Raw genomic sequence first — 20,150 nt, forward strand, 5'->3', positions numbered from 1 at the left:
AATTTTATAAGTCTTCAGCCTTTAGCAGACACAAACGCTGCATAGATGCTACAAAATATTAAATTCAGACTTCTTAATGAGTTCAACTAGTTTCTTGATGAGTTAAACATTGCTGATTTATAGCCCTGCCCACATTTTAAAAGCCCACATTGATGACCTCAGATGGTAATCTGAAAAATGAGCCCCCTTGTACTTTCAATGCCTTACAGCACATATGAATTCCCCAGAGCACAAGCGTGTGGCTTAATCAACCAAGGACAATCATATCTACACGCATATATGGGAGCAAGTGTAGTTGATAAAGCCAAAGTGAAGGTATGAAATCGATCCTCTACCCATTTTCCAAAGACAGCAACCTGGCCAGCATGTAACGTCACTGAGCTTCAGCAGTAAAAGAATAGCTGACAGCAGTACAAACTGTTCCAGACTGGATTATGAAACAGAAAAAACAGTTTCCACTGTTGTTTTCAGCGGAAATCCCCTTTAATCTAATCAAACGTCAGTAAGATCATCCTCAAACAGTTTGGACCACAACAGTTTTCTGTTTTATTTTTGCCTGAAAAACAGGAAGACAAAATGATTATAGTGGTTTAACTGCACATGGGCTCACACAAAACCTTCAAACACTGCATGTTTTTTAAAAATAATGTTTATTTGATACAATTTATTTGATTGTCATGGCTTAAAGTTTCATGTCTTAACCCTTAACTGATACAAGGCAAGCAGGCAAACTATATGCATTAGAGACCCTAACTGATATTCTGCCTTACTCTATAACCAACAGCTGCCTTGTTTATAAGACATATTATCATAGCACATTCAGCTCGGTAACTAGAACAGGAAAAATGTGCAAACATTACTCAAAACCGGACAATTAAAAAAATCTTAATAAAATAAAGACAGATCTGTAGGTCACATCAAATTTAAAAACTTCCAGCTCATTAAAGCTTGGGGTGGTCTAAGCCTCGTATCTGCTCCGTTCTCATTCAAGTCCAAATTTTGTAAATTTGTATTAAAGGTATTGAACAGAAAGGAATTTTGGAATTTAGTAAAACTGAATGTAATTCATATATTTATATATCTTATTTTCCAGTGTTAAGGTGAAACAGTGCATTATTTCTAAGAAAAAAACATTCATATCCAGCAATTATAGTTCCGCTGCATGCCAATGCTCAACTCCACTGTGCCACAGTTTTGTGGTCAACCCACTCTACCAACACTGGGACCCAACAAACACTCACAACTGAACTCTGTAAAAACATAAAATTGCGATAAACAAAAAAAAATTCACAAACTGTGTGTCGGCTGGACATTCCTTTCTTTCATACAGAGTTCATACAGTAAGTCTATTCAGCTTTCAGAGAATGGTTTCTCTGGACACTCCTATCAGGCTGTGTGGGCGCTCCTGCCCCAGCCGGCGGGATCCAGCCCGAGAGCCCGTCCTGGAGGCGGAGCGTGAGCGGGACGTGCTCCCCGGCTTGCAGCTCAGCCCAAGTGAACGTACTGAGGTCCCCGCAGCTGCGCAGGTGCAGCAGGCCAGGCCGCTTGCGCAGCGGCAGCGTGTTGGAGGTGCAGTCCAGCTGTGGCTGCCTAGCCTGGGCTGTCGGTGCTTGACCGCTCTCTGACCCGGTGATAACCTGGAGACAAAGACCAGGGTCAGGAGTCACTAAACATACAATGTTTAAGCAATACGACAGTTTTGATCGTATGCTGTGAGAAATAGCATGAATATCATAACCGAGTTTACAGTTTTGTCAAGCAAAAAATCAAAGCAAAGAAGCCCCAAACACTGCTTCAAACATGTTTTTTAAAGCTAAGTAATTTTTTGGGGGTTAAAATTGGAAGAAGTAGTATTACACACTAAAATAAAGTGTGTGTGCGCTGCTGTGAGACACCTTGTAAAGCCTAAAATAATCATTTAAAAGTCAGAGCTGTCAGGTCAGATTTGGCGGGAGTTTTTGGAGCCCAACATACATCTTTACATATTAAATGTGGCACTATTTCTTTTATTTATGTTTATCAGATTTATTACATTTATTACTTACATTTATCAGATGTCAGGAAAAATATATATCATGATATTGTGTATCTTGAAAACTTCTTTAAGTATTGTGATATTACATTTTAGCCATATCGCCCACCTCTAGATAGCATGAACCCACACCAGCAGGATGTCATGAATGTATGTTTGCTGTCACAAATTGCATGCGTGTGAAGTAAAACCAAAAACACAAATGCAGGGTACATTCAATACTGCTGCCATAGCCGTACACATTTACGCTACAACTATTTACTGATACAAGAAACGTTCACTCGTTTAGAGAAATAAAACTTCATCTAGACTGTGAAAATATTACCACAAGAAAAAAAACACCAGGGCTGCTATAGAAGAGATGGGCTTTGATGTGTCCTTGTTTGTTTTGTGGTCTAAATCACAGCATTAGTCTCTTCTGTGTCTCACCTGGTCGATGAAACTGGCGCAGCGTACGGCCTCCTCCATGTGCTCCTCATCTGAGCGCAGCACTGTCTTGATGCTGTTAATCAGCTCCTGGACCTCCGGGGTCAGGCTGCACGAGGACTGCTGTAGGAAGCGGGCCACCAGCAGCTTGGTGTCCCTGTAGCTCTGGTAGTCCACCATGGAGGCGGGACGTGGCCTCCGAAGACCCTTCCCCCGTCGCAGGGTGACAGTGGCTTGCTCGGTTGGCCCTGTCCCGGGACTTATTTCAGTCTGTGTGGCTGCTTCACAGCTCATTACTGCAGGGGAACAGGAAAGAAACATGAAATAGAGAGAAGTGAGGAAGACAACGAGCAATATGGCAAAAATATAGGCTCATCATACCTGAAGACATTTTTACCATACACAATACACTATCATTCAAAAGTCTGGAATCAACTAATTTGTTGAGGATACATGTAAAAAACTGCTCTAATATGATGCCAGTGCTCTGTAACTCTAACAGATGTCAGATCATTTCTAGGAAGCTAGAAAAAATGATTTATTCAGAACTGATGATTTTGTAGACAATTTCATATTAATATAGAAAACCGTATAGCACTGAGAATGAAGTTATACTAAAATGAATATCCAGCATGTTCATATTTAAAAAGTGTCAATCAAATCTTAACAGGGAATTACTACAAATCCTAGTACTACTAACCCTAACCCCTAACCCTGGATAATTACAGTTATTTATCCTTTAATAACTATGTTGTTCACAAATAATAAACATCTTTAAATACCTTCATTTCATTCTACACTGTAAAAGTTAGTATTGAATAAAAAAACACCATAATAATAAGTCATACCAAACTTTTAAACAGGGAAATACATATCAAACCTCAGAAAAAACAACTATAGCTATAAGTTGGAACTGACACAATAAAAAAGCAGTGCCACATTTAATAAATGCTATCGAAAATGAGTACTTTTTTCCTCACATATTAAGAAGCAATGAATGAATGAATGAATTAAGCAGGGCCCAATTATGCTCCGGCTATTCTTGAATTGTTAGGATTCAAACTCACAATGTTCTGACAACAGGGTGAAACCTTAGAGACAGATGTGCCACTTTGCAAGTCTCCCCTAAATCTCTTTTGAATGATGCACGCTATTAAGATCTGGAAATAATGACAATGCTCACAATATCCTTTCAAATGTTTTTCATGACAATTTATTGCAATAATGATATATTACCATATCATATCATATATATCATATACCATATCACCCACCCCTAATAGCAAAATCTCCAAAAGAATAATTTACTCCAAACGCTAAACAAGAATGAAAGCTCATTTGGCGTGAACTAACACATTACCCTCAATAGCTTCTGTGCACTGTTACTGCTATTAGCCTTGTAGGCGAAGCATTTTATTATAGCTTAAAAGAGAAGTAAATGTTCTTGCAGGTCATTTCTTCTTGTAACTTGTGTGTGAAACGTGTGTGTTCAGTGAGGCCTGTTGATGAAAACGTGTGCTGGCAGGGTGTTTAACAGGCCTGCAAACTCATCCACTCCTCAGATGTCTGCCTGAGTGCCAAAGAGCAGAGGCCTCGGTCAGTGATACTGAAAGAGGAAGGACTATATTTAAAATGCTTCTGATGGAGCTGCTGACAGACAGAGAGGGGGGTGCAAGATTTACTATGAGAAGTGTCAGACCCAGACCTCTGACCCTGAAACACACCCTAAAGATGGGCGCAAATAGGCCCTTGTCGACAAATGTGCTGCTACTGGGTTATTGTTCACAAACTGCTACAGATATTTGCCTTGATGCCAACTTCAATAACTGAAAGACAATTATGCTTTGAACAGCTGAAGATAAAAGAGGAAGAGGACGTTTATACACACAGTTGCTATATGTGCCAACAGACTGTTTACATTGTCAATCACCAGCCTGTAGTATGGAACAAGCATTGATTGGTTTTGAACCTCTAACGCTCTATAGCTCATATGCCAAACACAATCCTACTGGCCCATGAAATTATTTTAATTTTGTATTAATATTAGCTTGTATCACAATGCACTGCACTACAATCCCCAGCATGCACTGCAACATAAACTGCACTCCCACCTCCCTCAGGAATCTATGGGACAGCGGTTACACCACACCAGTCATATCACCAAACACACTAGCTGTGGTCAACCAATACAGACACTTAGCAGCTCCCAAGAATTAATGAACAGCAAAGAAAATAGATTTTTTTTTTTATATTTTAATATTTCAAGTTCTCATGTGATATCTCAAGGTCTACTGCAAGTGCCTATTATTTGCTGTTGATGTTTTGGCATATTTTGAATAAACAACTGTCAGTTTGGGTTACAGCAAAATGTTTAAAAATGAAATAAAAATCTAGGTGTTCTCTGGCTCACAGATTTGTTAAGATTTTTTAATCTAAATATTATATAACCTATATATTTTCTATGGCCCTGTTGTGTTTACCACTCCTGCTCTACAGTACTGAAGTAATTTGGTCAGCACCATAAAGGGGTACTAAATTTTGATAGCAAGCCTTAGCACCCACTGACCACCAAGACTACTTTTGACTTCCTGTGGTCACCTTTGTTTTTCAGGTTACCTACTTTTGGCAGTAACTGTGTTGGTGTAATATATTTTATTCATGTGGAAATGATTATACATTTCAATCAAGCAGATACAATTTATTACCTACTTCTGCGCAGAAAACAAGGACCTGCTTTTAAAATTTTCCAGAACATGTAATTCATAGCAGAACAATGTTCTGTGTATGATTTATATGACATATGGATACCTTTGGCAGCAAGGTCCAGGAGAACAGGGTCGCTGTTGGACCTGCGGAGGCGCTGTCTGTGTGTTTTCCTGCTGGACGAGGCTGTGCTGGGAGTCTGACAGGGCTGTGATGGCGGTGTTGAACTCTGTACTGATGTCTGCAGGCACCTGTCTGAGTGATACACAACCAGCACGTCATATTTAATTGTCAACATTCATTTTAAGAGCATGACCACAATTTACAGCCTTCTCTTTAATATACATCCTGCGGCCATGTAAAAGTGAAAGCAGCTGATCTTCTGCCCAGATTTAATGAGATGAAGCATACCTCACTGTGTTGTCTAAATGGAACTGCAGGTACAAAGAGCTAAACAAATGCAAGATGGCAATAAATACTCTTTATGGCAGCAAATAAAGTCAGTTATTTTAATGGTTTTAATTGATTCTGCCTGTAATTAGTAATCTGATATACAATGATAAGGCACTTGACAAGTGGCAGTTTTACTTGCCAATTTATAAGTTTGCCATATGTAAACTCACATGGCCATTTTCATAGATAAAATTAATCACAGACTCAGACACACTTTTACAGTGAAAATGATTTTAAAGGCTTTGAAAGACTATGTTTAAACTGCCAGGTGAAATCAGCTTTTTTGTAATGTCACAAAAACCAAATATCTGCCTATCCAGCATACATCGGTTTATTTAGCTCCATCCATTCACACAGAAGTTATAAGGAGTGTTTCAACCTGGTCTGCTATTTAAATGAGGCACATAACAGTGCAGCCAATCAGAACAGAGCCCCCAGGTCACAGTAACAAACCCTGTTTAATTATAAAGGACAAAAACAGGTTGGAAATAGTCATGTTAAATTAATTCTTTTTGGTACATAGAAAAAATACAAGACAAATGTAGGATATAAGCCATTTATGCTGAGCAACCAATGCTGACCATTTAGCTAATTTTAGATGCCTACTGAACACGAACAAGTCAAACTAAAAGAGCTCTAAAAAGGTGTGTTATACTGACAGAGGTCACCACGTTCATACAAAAAGACAAATGCAGTTTGAATTTAATTTTACTGGAAGTCAGTGGGTCGTTCGTTCACTGGCCTGTAGACCCGTACGTATTAAAACGAAGCATGGACATGGAAATTAGATATGGGGACACTAAAATACATTTCTTTTTATACAGGAGTGACATAATTGCAGATGGACCGTCTGACATGACTGTGAAGTTATAGCCTAGCTACATACAGAGGCAGTCCTGTTATAATAAGCAGTCTCCGCCCAAGGGAACACGAATCATGTGGCATGAATACAGATAAACTATAGAGTGTTTCTCTGATTGTTGTTCAGATCTGCTTCAGTGTCAGTATCTTTAAACTACGGCCAAATGATTTAACTGACTACAAGGATTTTTCTTTACATTAACAAATCAAGGCACTATGACAACAACATCTGTCTGTGCTTTGTGCTTAACAGAGGAAAAAGGTGTTATTTACCATCACTGGTGCTCATCTCAGAGCAGCGGGACAGCCCCTCGGTCAGCTCTGTCACTTGAAGCTCAGAGTCCTGTGCCTGATATAAACACACAGGGTCGGGTAAGCAGGCCAAAGCTTAATATGGTTGAGCTCTTGCCAACAAGCTACAGCACCTTCTGCTTGTTAGTGGGTCTGGAGAGAAATCACTGCAGGTGATGAGAGGTCAGCTGATCTAGATATCAGTGATACCATAATAGCACAGAACCGTCTTCTGTAACTCTTTCTTCTTACTCATTTTCACATTTGATTGATGGATATATACAGTTCAAATGTTAATAGTCACTTTTTAGAAACCACCGTCCAGCTGTCCAGGACTAGCATATTAGCATATTCTATCTGCATATATTCTATAATATTGAGAATATACATTTGAAACTTTTGAATGACAGTGTAAGGAGCACCAATATCATTAAAATGGAAACAGGTCAGGGATGGTCATGATTACCAGTACGGGCTGGCTCTCTTCTGAAGCAACGGCTTCATAGGGGGGCGGTGGGTCAAGGGGACAGAAAACTTCCACTCCTTTGATCCTCGCCCCGTATATATGCGGCAGCGGAATCACACTGTCCCCAAACATCCTGTAAAAGCAGACAGATGCATTACTGTTACTGCTGGGTGATATACTGTCTATACTTGTATAATGGTGTTGTTGACAGACAACAATATCAACAGAAAATACGCATTATATTCATGACAACTTTATATGCCATAAAGTAGTTCCCTGTTGCCATGTAGAAACGTGCTATGTAATGTTTCCTTTGGTGTAATTTTAAGAGAAAACATCCCAAAACAAACTGTGTCAGCTGGTGATATTGTCCTTGATCCCTGCCCCATAACACTGAAATAACCATGCCATAAACATATCATGGCATGGCATATGCTGTCATGAGTTGTCATGACAAATCATGTCCAGAAATATAACCATGTCACGTTACCATTACCGTAAATTATCATGGCACATGTAATGATGTTTGACGTCACGATAGCTACCTAGAACACACTTAGCAAAAAATTAGCATGTGACATAAGCTGTCATAGCATTAAATATTACAACATCTGTTATGACAGTTTTCACTGATGGTAAATAACACTGCTGTCTTTAGTGAATAAAATCTGTTTATGGCATGGTTATGTCAATATTCATTCCTTTAGCACAAGGTAGCAATACCTAGGAAGCATGAGTTCATTAACTTTATTAATGCAAACTTATCATGACAGCTGGAAAAATATTTTAGCAATGATTATCAGTATACATTGTTTTTTCAATACCATCCAATATTAATTTCTACCACAAACACCAGAATCTACTGCAGGCCTCTCTCTCCTGACTGAAGAGATATCTGCAGCCAGGTTCACAACCAGTTTCCACAACTGCTCTATATCATACACTGTAATGCCCTACTAAGCTCCTATATAGTGTTCCACAGTATGGAATGCTCCTGAAGGGTTTTTCTTGGTTGTTCTGCCAAAGAGCAAAGCCTCCCACACAGCTGCTAAATCCAGCTGCATCTGTTAGGCAGCAGGGGTGTTTGTGTGTGTGTGTTTGTGGAATGAGATAAAGCTCTAATCCTGACCTGAGTGAAGGAGAAGGAGTAGAGCTGGTATGAGAAGATGAGACCACTAACAGCAAAGAGGATAACACAGCATGAAAGTGTAATCGTTTCGCATAACGTTTATGTAGCAATATATCACAGTATACTGTTTCAGAAGCAGCACTTTTTGCAGTGCAAGTCAAAAGTTTAGGAAAATATACGCATGAATTGTTATTATTACACATTTTACACATACATAACAGTAAAGACATTTAAACTATGGACAGAGATTATATACTGTAATTTCTAAACCCCTCTTTGCCTTAATGAAGCTTTGCAGTTTTGGCATTCGCTCAAACAGCTTCTTGAAGAGCCACCTGGAATGCTTTTCTAAATGTCTTTAAGAAAATATGTATCGCTGCTGTCAGAACAAATTTTTGTCGATTTTCAGTTTTGACATAATTTGAAAATGTCTGTTGCCCTTTACATTGTGTGTAAATTTCATGATTAATGGACCAAAAGAAGTGACCCAAAATTACCTGGAAAAAAGTCTGGTTCTATTGACTTACATTAAAAGTAAAGTATGTTTTTTCCTTCTCTGGGAAGCTCTCATTTTGGAGATATGAGGTTTTGATCCAACAACAGCAATATATATATTTTAATTTGGAATAAATTCATACGTAAGGGATAAAGTTTGTTATTCATATTTGTTTCAGAAAACAATTTTTTACCATTCAAAAGGGCCAGAATTACTCGCCTTCTACAATGGTGCTGCTGTAGTCTCTAAAGTAAATACTTTCGAGCTTAAAGAGCAGAAAAGCCTTTCTGATGATGCACCCTGAAAATGGGAAAACTTTTGAAAAACTACATCTGCTTTGGGGTGGATTTTTGGGAGTGAGTCAGTTTAAATGCCCCCCCCATTAAAAAACATTAATATTAATTAACATGTTAATGACAATTAACATTACTACAGGGAAGCTGAACAATGTGTAACTGGCAACTGTCTTCAAATTGTCATTACAATGGACCTAAATCTGGCTCAGTTTCTCTGGCTGAATGGGTAAAACCTTGCCTATGCCATCCATTTTGTGCCAAATAAAGAAAAATCACTGTTTATTTACAATTTTGTGTGACGACCAAAGTAAGAGTTACTAAATGCTAGCTGGGTCGTATTTATTAGCCTATAGATCAGTGGCTAGTAGATGGGATTGGCTGACACCACAGGGATTCCCTATGGTCGCATGATATACTTATGTAATGCATGCTGGGTATTGTGGTGAGACAACGCTGATAAACGCTAACATAAAAACCATATCAAATCATGAATTCTGTCAAACGGATGAGGCTGAGGGATATGACGTTGTGCAAGGGGGATGTGATGCACATAACAAATAACATATTAACCTCAAGATTTTAGGCCCCTTTAGGCAAAAGCCTTAAATCAAAACATCTTTAAGATGACAAAAAAACAGGTATATCCAAACATGTAATTGATACTGCGCGAATCAAAAAAGGACTGAGATGACCTCAGCTGAGGTTAAGCTGGCTTCACAGAAACTACATCAACTTGATTTTATCACTCCCATACTCAGTTCTGTTCTGCTCCTAAAAGCAGCTTATATCAATAGATCACCTAAATCTACTGGAGAGCCAGGCAGGATAACCAGGCAGTGTGTGAGACTGAACAGTTGTGTTACCTGCGTGCCAGCCGTGGGGTGTAGGAGTAGAAGGTGGAGAAGTATGAAGGAGGGGGCGCGGGAGCTACGAACTCCTCGGGATCAGGGGTGCGCCGCTGCTCCTCTCCTTCTTCTGGAACGTTCCGCGGCTCCTCCTGCCAGAGAGGAACAGTGGCATCAGCAGTTCAGCAATTTAGCATGGGGCCTGAGTTACCAGATGCCCTTGAACAACTTTCAGCTTGTCTAAATCCATGGACAGTGTCCAGGGGAACTGTGTAAATAAGATTATATTTTGGCATTTAAAAAATGAACCCATTTCGGTATGAGCCTTTCTGCATTCAGAAAGCATGTAACTATACACAAATTCCACAATACAATATATCAATACAGAAATAGAAAATGTCAACATTCATTTCGCTTTTACTTTTATTATCAGAGCACCTGGAGAGAGCACAATTAAAACAGAGTAAACAAAACTGCATTTTCCATGTCAGTTCACCTATTCAATATCTGTCACTGTATCTACCAACTACAAAATTGTGAAATGTGAAGTTTCTGCTGTTTCACCATATCAGTTGCTGAAGACTGAAACCAACTGATTAAACACATGTATGGAATGAAAACAAGCAGCCACACCAGGCTTTGTGGATAAGAATGGACACCTTTGATTTATGGTCTTTCTATACCGTGCACCGCTGCAGCCATTGTTGAGTTCTCTACTACCGCACAAAATTTCCACCTCTTACCCTCCTCTTAGATAGCCAATGAAAGCAGTGGTCATTAGCATACAACATCAACACTCAGAAAAAGATCTTTTCTTCACAGAGGAGTAAATGACAGGAAGATATATACTGTGCAAAGACTGAATTAAGGTGTTATTTGTTTTATACTCTTCACAACTGAGCATGTGGCATTGAACAAATAAAAAGAAAATATGTCTCCTTTAACACAAACAAGCAACTTTCTCAGAAGAAAAGTACATTTAAATACACAGGTTGTTTCTTACAGGCTTTAGCAGGGTTCTATACGTGGCGAACCGTGACTATTACAGCTGGGCCATAAATGTGAAAACCTGGTCAAAAACAAGGGGGAAAAACCCTTCTACAATAACTTCTGCTAGCACCCCTATGGGATTTCAGTAGTATGTTAGCACTAAGCTAACACTGATTAACATTTTTGACCATTATGTATGAAACATGGACATTTAAGGCTTGTAAAACAGCTTTTATTTGAAGCTTGTAACAGACATATTAACATATATTTTACCTCATACCTCATTTTACAGTGACTTCTGGCACAGCGCTGCCACTGTTTTCTATTTCTAACAACCAGTTATACTACTGCTCATACTTGCAGTCAGTTACGTAGGACTTTGAGAAGGCCTAGAGTTTCTTCTTACACAATTGGTCCCACCCTCTAGAAATCAAACTGTGATTGGCTGATTCCACTGTCAGTTCTTATGTTAGAGATTAATCTGAAAGGTTAGGCTTTCAATTCAGTTCCCTAAGTCTTAACCAATGGGAGAGCTTGCCTGTCTGTATCAACCCACATACCAGAGAAAAAAAATTCTAGGATTCTTGGATACTTTTCCATTGGGCATTTTAGCCTTCTGTTTGATTAAAAACACAATGAGAATTACAACAATAATCGCAGAGTTTAAATAAAACAAACATGAAGAAAAATGAAGTAAAAATACAGACATGGATTTTTTCTTTCACAGTAAGCTTTACTTTATAAGGCCCTAAGGATCAACACTGTATTTTATCATATATCACTGTATTTATCAGAACACTGGCAACCATTCCAAGTTTGTCACAAATATTTTTATAGCATAAAATCAAACTGTATTAGACTCATAACACATAATGACTGATAACACCCATAACGAGAGAATTCATGTTACTATTCGTACTCTAGCACTGTAGTGTTTAGGAGTGAAATGGAGCGCTAATAGAATTTATTTGCGTGGTTTCTTACCGTGCAGGGCCGTCTGGCTGAGAAAATCTGGAGGTACCTGAGCGCAGCTGCGATCAGACACACTGCTGTAGTCAGCGCGTTCAATGCGCACAGTGCAAACAGAACTTTCTGCAACCAAGAAACACAATATTTAAATTACTCATTGTAAATGTACTCAAACTGATAACATACAGTATTTCACAACCACTCCAACAGATACAAAACTGCATTCAGCCAAAAACATTTCTAAGGAGGACTACAGTTATGTGCCGTTCCTAATGAGGAACAGAGCGGTAATGTAGCGTTACTAACGACTCGGCCCAAACCTTGAGCAGCACTCTCATTGTCCCGCACGAGTGGCCAGGATAAATCTTTATCAGCTTCTCCTCCGGGCACAGGCTGCTGGGGCTATCAGCACAGCAGTTACAGATATCACCATGCTCGCTCTGCAGAATACACCACGATGAAACACTCCATTAGCCTGCATCTGTTAACATCTGCTCTCTTTCCAACTTTTTAATATCTTTTTAATAACATGCATATCCTTATAGTTCATTGCTTTTTTATGATGACAATAATAACAGTTTTTATGTAGCACTTTACATATTACCTTAGTAATATGCCTTTTACAGCTCGGTTGATACTGTTTATTAATTGGCTGGCACTGTCCCTGACAAATAAATTAATAAAATAAAAAAGTACCAGATGTACAAGGTGCTTTACAGGAAAGTTGAAAAACAAAGAAAAACAAAACAAACAAAGACACAGAAAAGGAAATAAAATTTGGTCAAATACAAATGAAATAAAGCAGGAAAAAAAATAAAATAAATCAATAATGAATGTAGTAAAATTTAACTGAAAATAGATACCATTTATAAATACTGTTAGTGTGTGTTTGTACATTTACACACAAACACAAGAAGAAAAAAAAAATGTAATATATATTACAAACAGTGCATAATTACTGGCATAATATGGGATAACGTGCAATGAAATACTGAATAAAAATCATTGTGTTTTTTGATGCGGCACTATTGGATTTTTTTGGTCTGTTCCTGTTTGTCTGTTATCTAAACCTCAGAAAAACACTAAATGTCATGATACTTGTGTATTGTGGAAATGTACTGATACCATGATGTTATATTCTTGCTATATTACCAACCCCTAATATATTTACATGTACAATCGTATGCAAACGTTTGAACACCCTTGTTCAAATTACATCTTTTGTTTATTTTCTGTGAAAAATGTGAAAATGAAAATATAAGTTAACACATCCTCTATAAGAGACAAACTTAAATATGACATTTTCTGCAAATTTAAGCAAACAATTTCTATTTTTTGCTCATTAAAAAAACTAATAAAATATAAAATGTGCCATAACTTTTGCACGAGTCAAATTTTATGTTTCTTTCCTATATGTTAAAGTCAGCAATTAAATAGTGCTTTAAAATGTGCAGAAGTGTGTTCTCTGTAGAGGATGTGTTCACTTAGAAAATTCACTTAGAAAATCAACAAAACGTAATTTCTCTATTGAATTTGACCAGCGACGCCCAAACCTGTGCATACAACTGTAATACTTGTATAATACATAAGGATGCATTTGTACTCACCGATATAGAGTCCAACACCATAATGAATTAAGTAGTTGCTGGTGTAAATGAGTGCAATGTAACTTAACAGTTAAATCACTCAAATCTAGCTGACTTTAAATGACATGCATTAGCTAGCTATGTTACTTAGAGAGGAAGAAAAGCAATTCTGTACAACTGTAAGTAAAGTATGTTTCATAGTTTTGTTTTCTTGCTTCTCATCTGTCTCTTTCAGCAACAGTTTCTATAGCACAGTGACAGCAGGAGTCACATCCTTTTTATTTCGGGTGTGCAATATGGCGATATTTTATCATTATCGTGATAATGTCTTCTAAAGCCAGACAATACTGTTCTTTGGTGACTCGCACACTGAACAGTACATCATGTATGGACAAAGCCTATGATTTATACTGTACAGAAATGCTCAGTGTGATTGACATGTTATGTGAAATGCAGCCCCCACAGACAGCTGTGTCTATGGACAATTTCCAATGAAGCTGTTTCACTCAAAATAACACTCTGTGCACCAAGTACCGAGCAAACACGCTGAGAAACAGACCTACAGCATCTTAGCTAAACATACTGTACACTGAAATATATGTGCTAGGGCAATACAGTCTCTCTACAGCCTATTTTACAGAGACAGTTTTAAAAAACACCATATTAACTTTTATACCTCACAATTCTATTTAGTCAATCAGAGTAAAGCTGGCATTTATGGACTTAGTACTAAATGTCGAGTTTTATGCCTCCATTTTGTTAGCCTATGTGTGCTCACTCGTATTGGAGAAGTGTTTGTGACTATGTGCATTTAAAATGAACTAAAATCGTACAGTGAAATTCTAGTGAAAATCTGCAAGGGAACAATTTTGAAGTGACTAACAACTTTGCGTCCGACTGCCACCGTGTCAATTCACTGTGTGAGCAGACCATCATTCACTGCCAGCTTGAGTGGTTCGTACATTAGCGCGGCAACGTACACTAGGCTTATATGACATGGTATCAGGTGATGGATGTTAGTATCAGTGTATTTGTATGAGTTTGAATACAGGTGAACAAGCATGGTATTGGGCTGATACCCGACACCAGTATCGATTTCGAAGCATCCCTAATAACACAATTATCTGTTTTCTGAATGTTTAAGAGTAATGGGGGCAGCCCTTCACTCAAACAAACGTTTAAGAGTGTACCAGTGCCGTTTGTACAAAGCAGTGATCACACAGACATTTAAGGCTGGTTATTTTTATGAACCTATTTGTCTTGATTTAGACGATGGTGCTCAGTGATAAAGACAGACTGAGCCTCATAACAGCAAGAGCTACTGTACGAAATAACCTATTTAACAGGACAACAGAGAGATGCTGAACAGCGGACACAGCAACCCAGTTAAGATCTGACCTTCAGGCACAGAAAATGACCAGATGTAAAACGTCCATGAAAGCAGCACCTGATTCAGGAACAGATGGTGAGGTCAGGAGTCTCCAGAGAGAGAGAGAGAGAGAGAGAGAGAGAGAGAGAGAGAGAGAGAGAGAGAGAGAGAGAGAGACTTTTCCTCAAAAGTTGAACAGTTTCTTGTAAAATGTCTCTCAGCTTTCCGCTGTTTTACGAGGCTGAAGTCACTTCTCATTCTCCAGCTTCTTGCTGAACTTTCCCGTTCCACCTTAAATTCTGACTGAGGCGCCGAAGGTAAATGCGGCACCATTTAAGGTGGAACGGGAAAATTAGAAAGAGAAGCGACTTCATCTTGACAGTCTCTCGGTGCAGATTTAACGTACCAGGAAACCAAGTGCGCTGCTTATAAATGCGAATAAGTCCATTCATCTCCAAATGTTCGTCTGTCTTTCTCTTCCTTTTTCGTTCGCTACTCGCTCGGCGAAACCTCGTTGCTAGGTGACCAGTCTGCAGGCCAATTCTCAGTCGTGGAGAAACAGGGCTTTCGCGCTATGTTGCTCACGTCGAAGATATTTTACCGACACACCGACACACCACCCCTAGTACTTACATGATTCATTACAAAATGAGCACAATTAGGCCTGTTTAATCGGATTTAGTGCAGCACAATTCGTAAAACACTGAATAAAAATCACTGTAGTTGCAGGTTCATTATTATTATTATTATTATTGTAGTATTTTTTAAATGTGGCACTGTAGAAGCAGCTGCTGAGATTCATGTTTCTTCCATGAGGCTGAAGTTGGCTTCCAATTCACTGCTTTTTATTAAACATTTTCCTGCTTTCTAGTGCTAAACAGACGTGGCTGGAGGTGGAACAGGGATAGAGATTCTGTCCTGGAGCACCTGATTACGAGTCGTGGTAGTTTTATGGTATATGTACTGGGGCTGTGAAACAGATCAGACAGGCCATGCTCTCACCAGCTGACAGTTGATGGTGCTGGACACCAGCTGAGCTCCCTGACAGCACAGGATGAACCCCGCCAGGTTCAGCAGAATACACACCACAGACAGCAACACGAACAGATTCACCTAAGCAATACAGACAGAGAGAGTTATTAATAATCAGCACTGCTGATTCCACTGGGTAAAAAAAATAAGAGGTCATAAAAAAAGATCACAAAAAAATCTTTTTTCCCCCCATTTTTATTTTTCTACTTCATATGAACAGGGCAGCTGCCCTCTACATTGTGTGAAAATTTGGTGAACAGACCAATAGAAATGCTTCAAAATCGCTTGGAATAAAATCTCTTTCTATTAACTTACATTAGTCAGAATATGATCTCTATGCACTTCAATAAACTCATCAAAAAGACACTGTTGTACTATATGAATGCGTCATACAAAGGTTTAGGGCAAGTTCTTTTTTCCCATCAATAATTATAAGCCATTATTGCAAATTAGCAGAAATTGCAGATGATTGTACAAGTTAAGATTGCAGCTTTACCAATTTTACTGACAAAAAGAAAATGATCCTAAATGACGCCTAGTTGACCTGCTCAAGGAACAGATAACCACCCCCCCCACCCCTGGCACCCGGCACAAAAACCCAACCCATACAAATGCACCCATACACCAGACTTTGATCCCACAGTTAAAGACAAAATGGACAGCTTGAGGCTAGATTAATGAGGTCTAAACTGAAGGCTTGCTGAGCGTAGATCCTGTGTGTGAGGTCAGCACAGGGTCTTCACTCACTAACAACTAATGGGTTACATTCAAAATCCATGATAAGGAGATACAGTGTTCTCCACTGATTGGATTAAATGATACTCCAGCTTTAGTTAGCACTGATTTAGGCTAACTGCATATTTACTGTTTATTGAACTTTAAAGATCATGTGTGAATGTGTGATGAACTGACAAGGAGCGCAACCTTTTTGATAATAGCTGTCATGCTGTTTATACTCTTAAAAATAAAGCTTCCAAGAAGGGATCTTTGGGGTGATGTCATAGAAAAACCACTTTTGATTCTCTAACAAACTTTTCAGAGGATGGCTCTTTTTATAAATGAGCTGTGTGAGGGTGAGGAATATCTTTAAAGTTTAAAAACCTCCACATAATTCAAAGGTTTTATACCAATCAAAGTTTGCTTTTCCTTAAACAAATGTATGTCCAGGAAAAGAACCATTTAGGAGCCTTTATTTTTAAGAGTGCATGTCAACCCCAGAGTCAGAAACTAAAGCCCCGAGACACGTACCAGCAGGAGCATGGGCCGTTTCCATGTTGTGAGGCCGATAATCCCCGAGAGGATGACCTGCGGAGAGCAGAATCAGCTAATTCAGCAAAGACGGCATGAAACACACAGATTAACTATGCAATGTAGCCACAGCAGATGCATTAGACATCTCCATATGGCCACTAACACTTTTACATCCTTGTTTTTTTGTTCCTCATTTGCTCTGGTCTTACTCTGTCTGATATCTTTGTTCATGGTTGGTCCCCTTTCCAAATCATCTAAATGTCCTTTCTTCTTTGGAAGATTTGACCACCACTTCCTATATCTAATTCGCATCTGTCCTTCTAATATGTGGTTCTGCCAATTCTACGGAAATTCTCCATTATCGTTTAGTCATTTTAGAGAAAGTTACAAAACGATGTGACATCTCTACTTTCATTTTCAAATTTTATTTTTCTACATCATTTGAACACACTAGCTGTCTTTTATACTGTGGGAACATTTCAGATTAATGGACCAGTAGAAATGCTTCATAATTACTTGGAATAAAGTCTCTACATTAATCTAGATTGAAAGTTAGGACCATTTTTGCCCTCTTCTGTAAAGGTGCCATTTTGAGATTTTTTCTTTTTTTTTGACAGTGACAATATATTAGTTCTGCCACTGAGTTTGGAACAAGAAATATAGTAAATTGGCCAAGACAAGTTTGTTGTCTGAAGTTTGCTTCTTCCATTTTGCACTGGAGCTACGTGGCTAAAGTAGCTAACAAGTAATAGAAGTCTCTGTCACTCAACTCTTTTTAAGTGACATAGGATTTCTATTATACCAGTCTATCATACTGCAGTGCAAAACTACAGAAGCAAACCTCAGACACCAAATGTCTTGGTCAATCAACTATATTTGGGGTACAGGGAAAATTCCTTTAATAACATAAGCCTGACAGCCAGGCTGACCGCATTAGTACTACCTCATTACTATCATTCCTGAGTAAATGGCTACACCTTTAGCATCCTGAAAATGACATATGTCAGGTGGTGATTGCGACAGTAACTAACTGACCAGTGCTCTCAGTGTGTCAATACACCAAAATACTTAAAGGCAGGGATGCGCAATGATATTGGAATCATTTCGGATCAGCTGATAATAGTTGGAAAAAATCTTTGACTGGATATATGTTTAGACCTGACCGATATTTTATTTACTGCAAATACAATTTACAACTGGGGTGGGCAACATGATGATATACATTGTTATTGTGATAAATTATGTCACAATATGCTTTTCCGAGGATGTTATGGATCTTATCAGTACTTGAAGAACACTGACCAACTTCATGTTTCATTACAAAAAGATCATAACTAGTCCTGTTTAACTGGATTTAGTGGAGCACAGTGTCTGAAGTGTTTAATCAAAATCACTGTCCACATAGTTTTTGACTGCAGTTTTTAAAGATGACACTTGGAGGTGGGCAATATAACATTATTTTATCATTATCATGATAAACAATATGCTCCTCCAAGGATATCCTGGATATCATCAGTACTTGATGAACACTGATCATGTGCAAGTTTCATTACAAAGTGAGCATAATTAGTTCTGTTTACTTGGATGCATAACATCAAAATTTAATAGCAGTTTTTAAATTCTACAGCATTTTGTCTCCAAATGTAAATATTGTGATACACACTGTGTATCGTGAAAATGTATTGTTGACATTATTTTTTTCCATATAGCCCGCCACTATTTACAACTTTACAAGTGTTACATTTCTCTGTGTATTGCTAATCCAGGTAGGGTTGTACCAATTTGTACATTTTATAAATCTGCACACACAGTCATCGGCACATATGTACATGAAAAATATCGGCATTGACCAACAATTCCTGTATCGGTGCATCCCTGCTTACACTGAACAGAAACAACTGCTGGACTCTGCTGGCCACTATAGTTTTATTAATGTTTACTGTATCACAATATTGATTATAAGGCAAGATTTTCTATCTTCTCAATGTTTGCATATGTGGGAAACATGGCACAAGCATTAGATCACTGAAGGTAGTTAATCCAGATTTAGTAGCTTGTGTTCATGTACTGAGAACTACACCTTATTAACTTAATCAAGCACAAACTGGAAGCAGCTACTGTAGGAACTACATGCAACATAGGCTGAAGCATGACATACTGTACTATAGACAACTAGCAGACACTAACCGACACAAAAGCAAAGCTTTACATACAGTTCAGAACACATATTCCTACATGGACCCCGAGGTCATTTTACCTGACATACAAACAGGTAAGACCTGTTGGCTCACACAGCTTCTTTACAGTATTTGAAAGCCGGCTAGTGTAAAAGGCAAAGACCGTTTCACTGAAAATTAAGCCGATGTCCAGAGAGATACTCACTGAAGACCCTGCCCAAAACGGACAAGAATTCCTGATAGGAGGCGAGTTGCTGAGGGAAAGAGCCCCGAAAGAAAGCGCCACCATGGAGCAGCCGAGAACCAGCTGCAGCAGCCCGAGCGAGAGCAGGGGTCGAGCGGGCAGCAGCGCGGGAGAGAGCCGCGCCTGAGAGCCGGACATCCGCCACCGAGCGGCGGCCGAGCAGCAGCGGCTGCGGCCTCGGGAAGATGGCGATGGCTCTGCGAAGTGAGGGGCCAGAGAAGCCCCGGCTAACCGACAGCAGGACCCGGGCAGGACTACCGGCAGAGACATTGGAGACGGACGGCCAGGAGAAGAACAACAACGAGGGGTGAACAGAGACGGCTGGGTTCCCTCATTTTACTCGGAGCAGGTGAAACCGACGGTCTCTGCTGCTGCCGCTGAGCCGCTCTGCTGGTCCGTCCATGTTCGTATGGAGGTAGAACTGATCATGAGGGTCTAAAATAACTCCTGGCACCAGGATTGCGTTTCACATTTTTTGGCAAAGGGACAAGAGAAGAGGAGGAGGAGGAGGTGGAGTGTGTGGGAATAGACCAC

At 39.1% G+C, this 20,150-nt stretch overlaps 1 protein-coding gene across 1 annotated transcript; it reads right to left on the minus strand.

The window, feature by feature from the left end:
• Window positions 1-631: 631 nt before the first annotated feature.
• Window positions 632-19,710, minus strand: fam189a2 (family with sequence similarity 189 member A2). The gene is given in 12 exon segments (XM_036598973.1): window positions 632-1,475; window positions 1,477-1,637; window positions 2,462-2,754; window positions 5,267-5,416; window positions 6,749-6,824; window positions 7,233-7,365; window positions 10,017-10,150; window positions 11,973-12,080; window positions 12,278-12,397; window positions 15,915-16,025; window positions 17,193-17,249; window positions 19,578-19,710. Coding segments are annotated over 12 exon segments (1,545 nt in total). The 5' UTR covers window positions 19,662-19,710; the 3' UTR covers window positions 632-1,357.
• Between the last annotated feature and the right edge of the window lie 440 nt (window positions 19,711-20,150).

Source organism: Colossoma macropomum, unplaced genomic scaffold (assembly GCF_904425465.1).
Source record: "Colossoma macropomum unplaced genomic scaffold, Colossoma_macropomum, whole genome shotgun sequence".
NCBI lineage: Eukaryota > Metazoa > Chordata > Actinopteri > Characiformes > Serrasalmidae > Colossoma > Colossoma macropomum.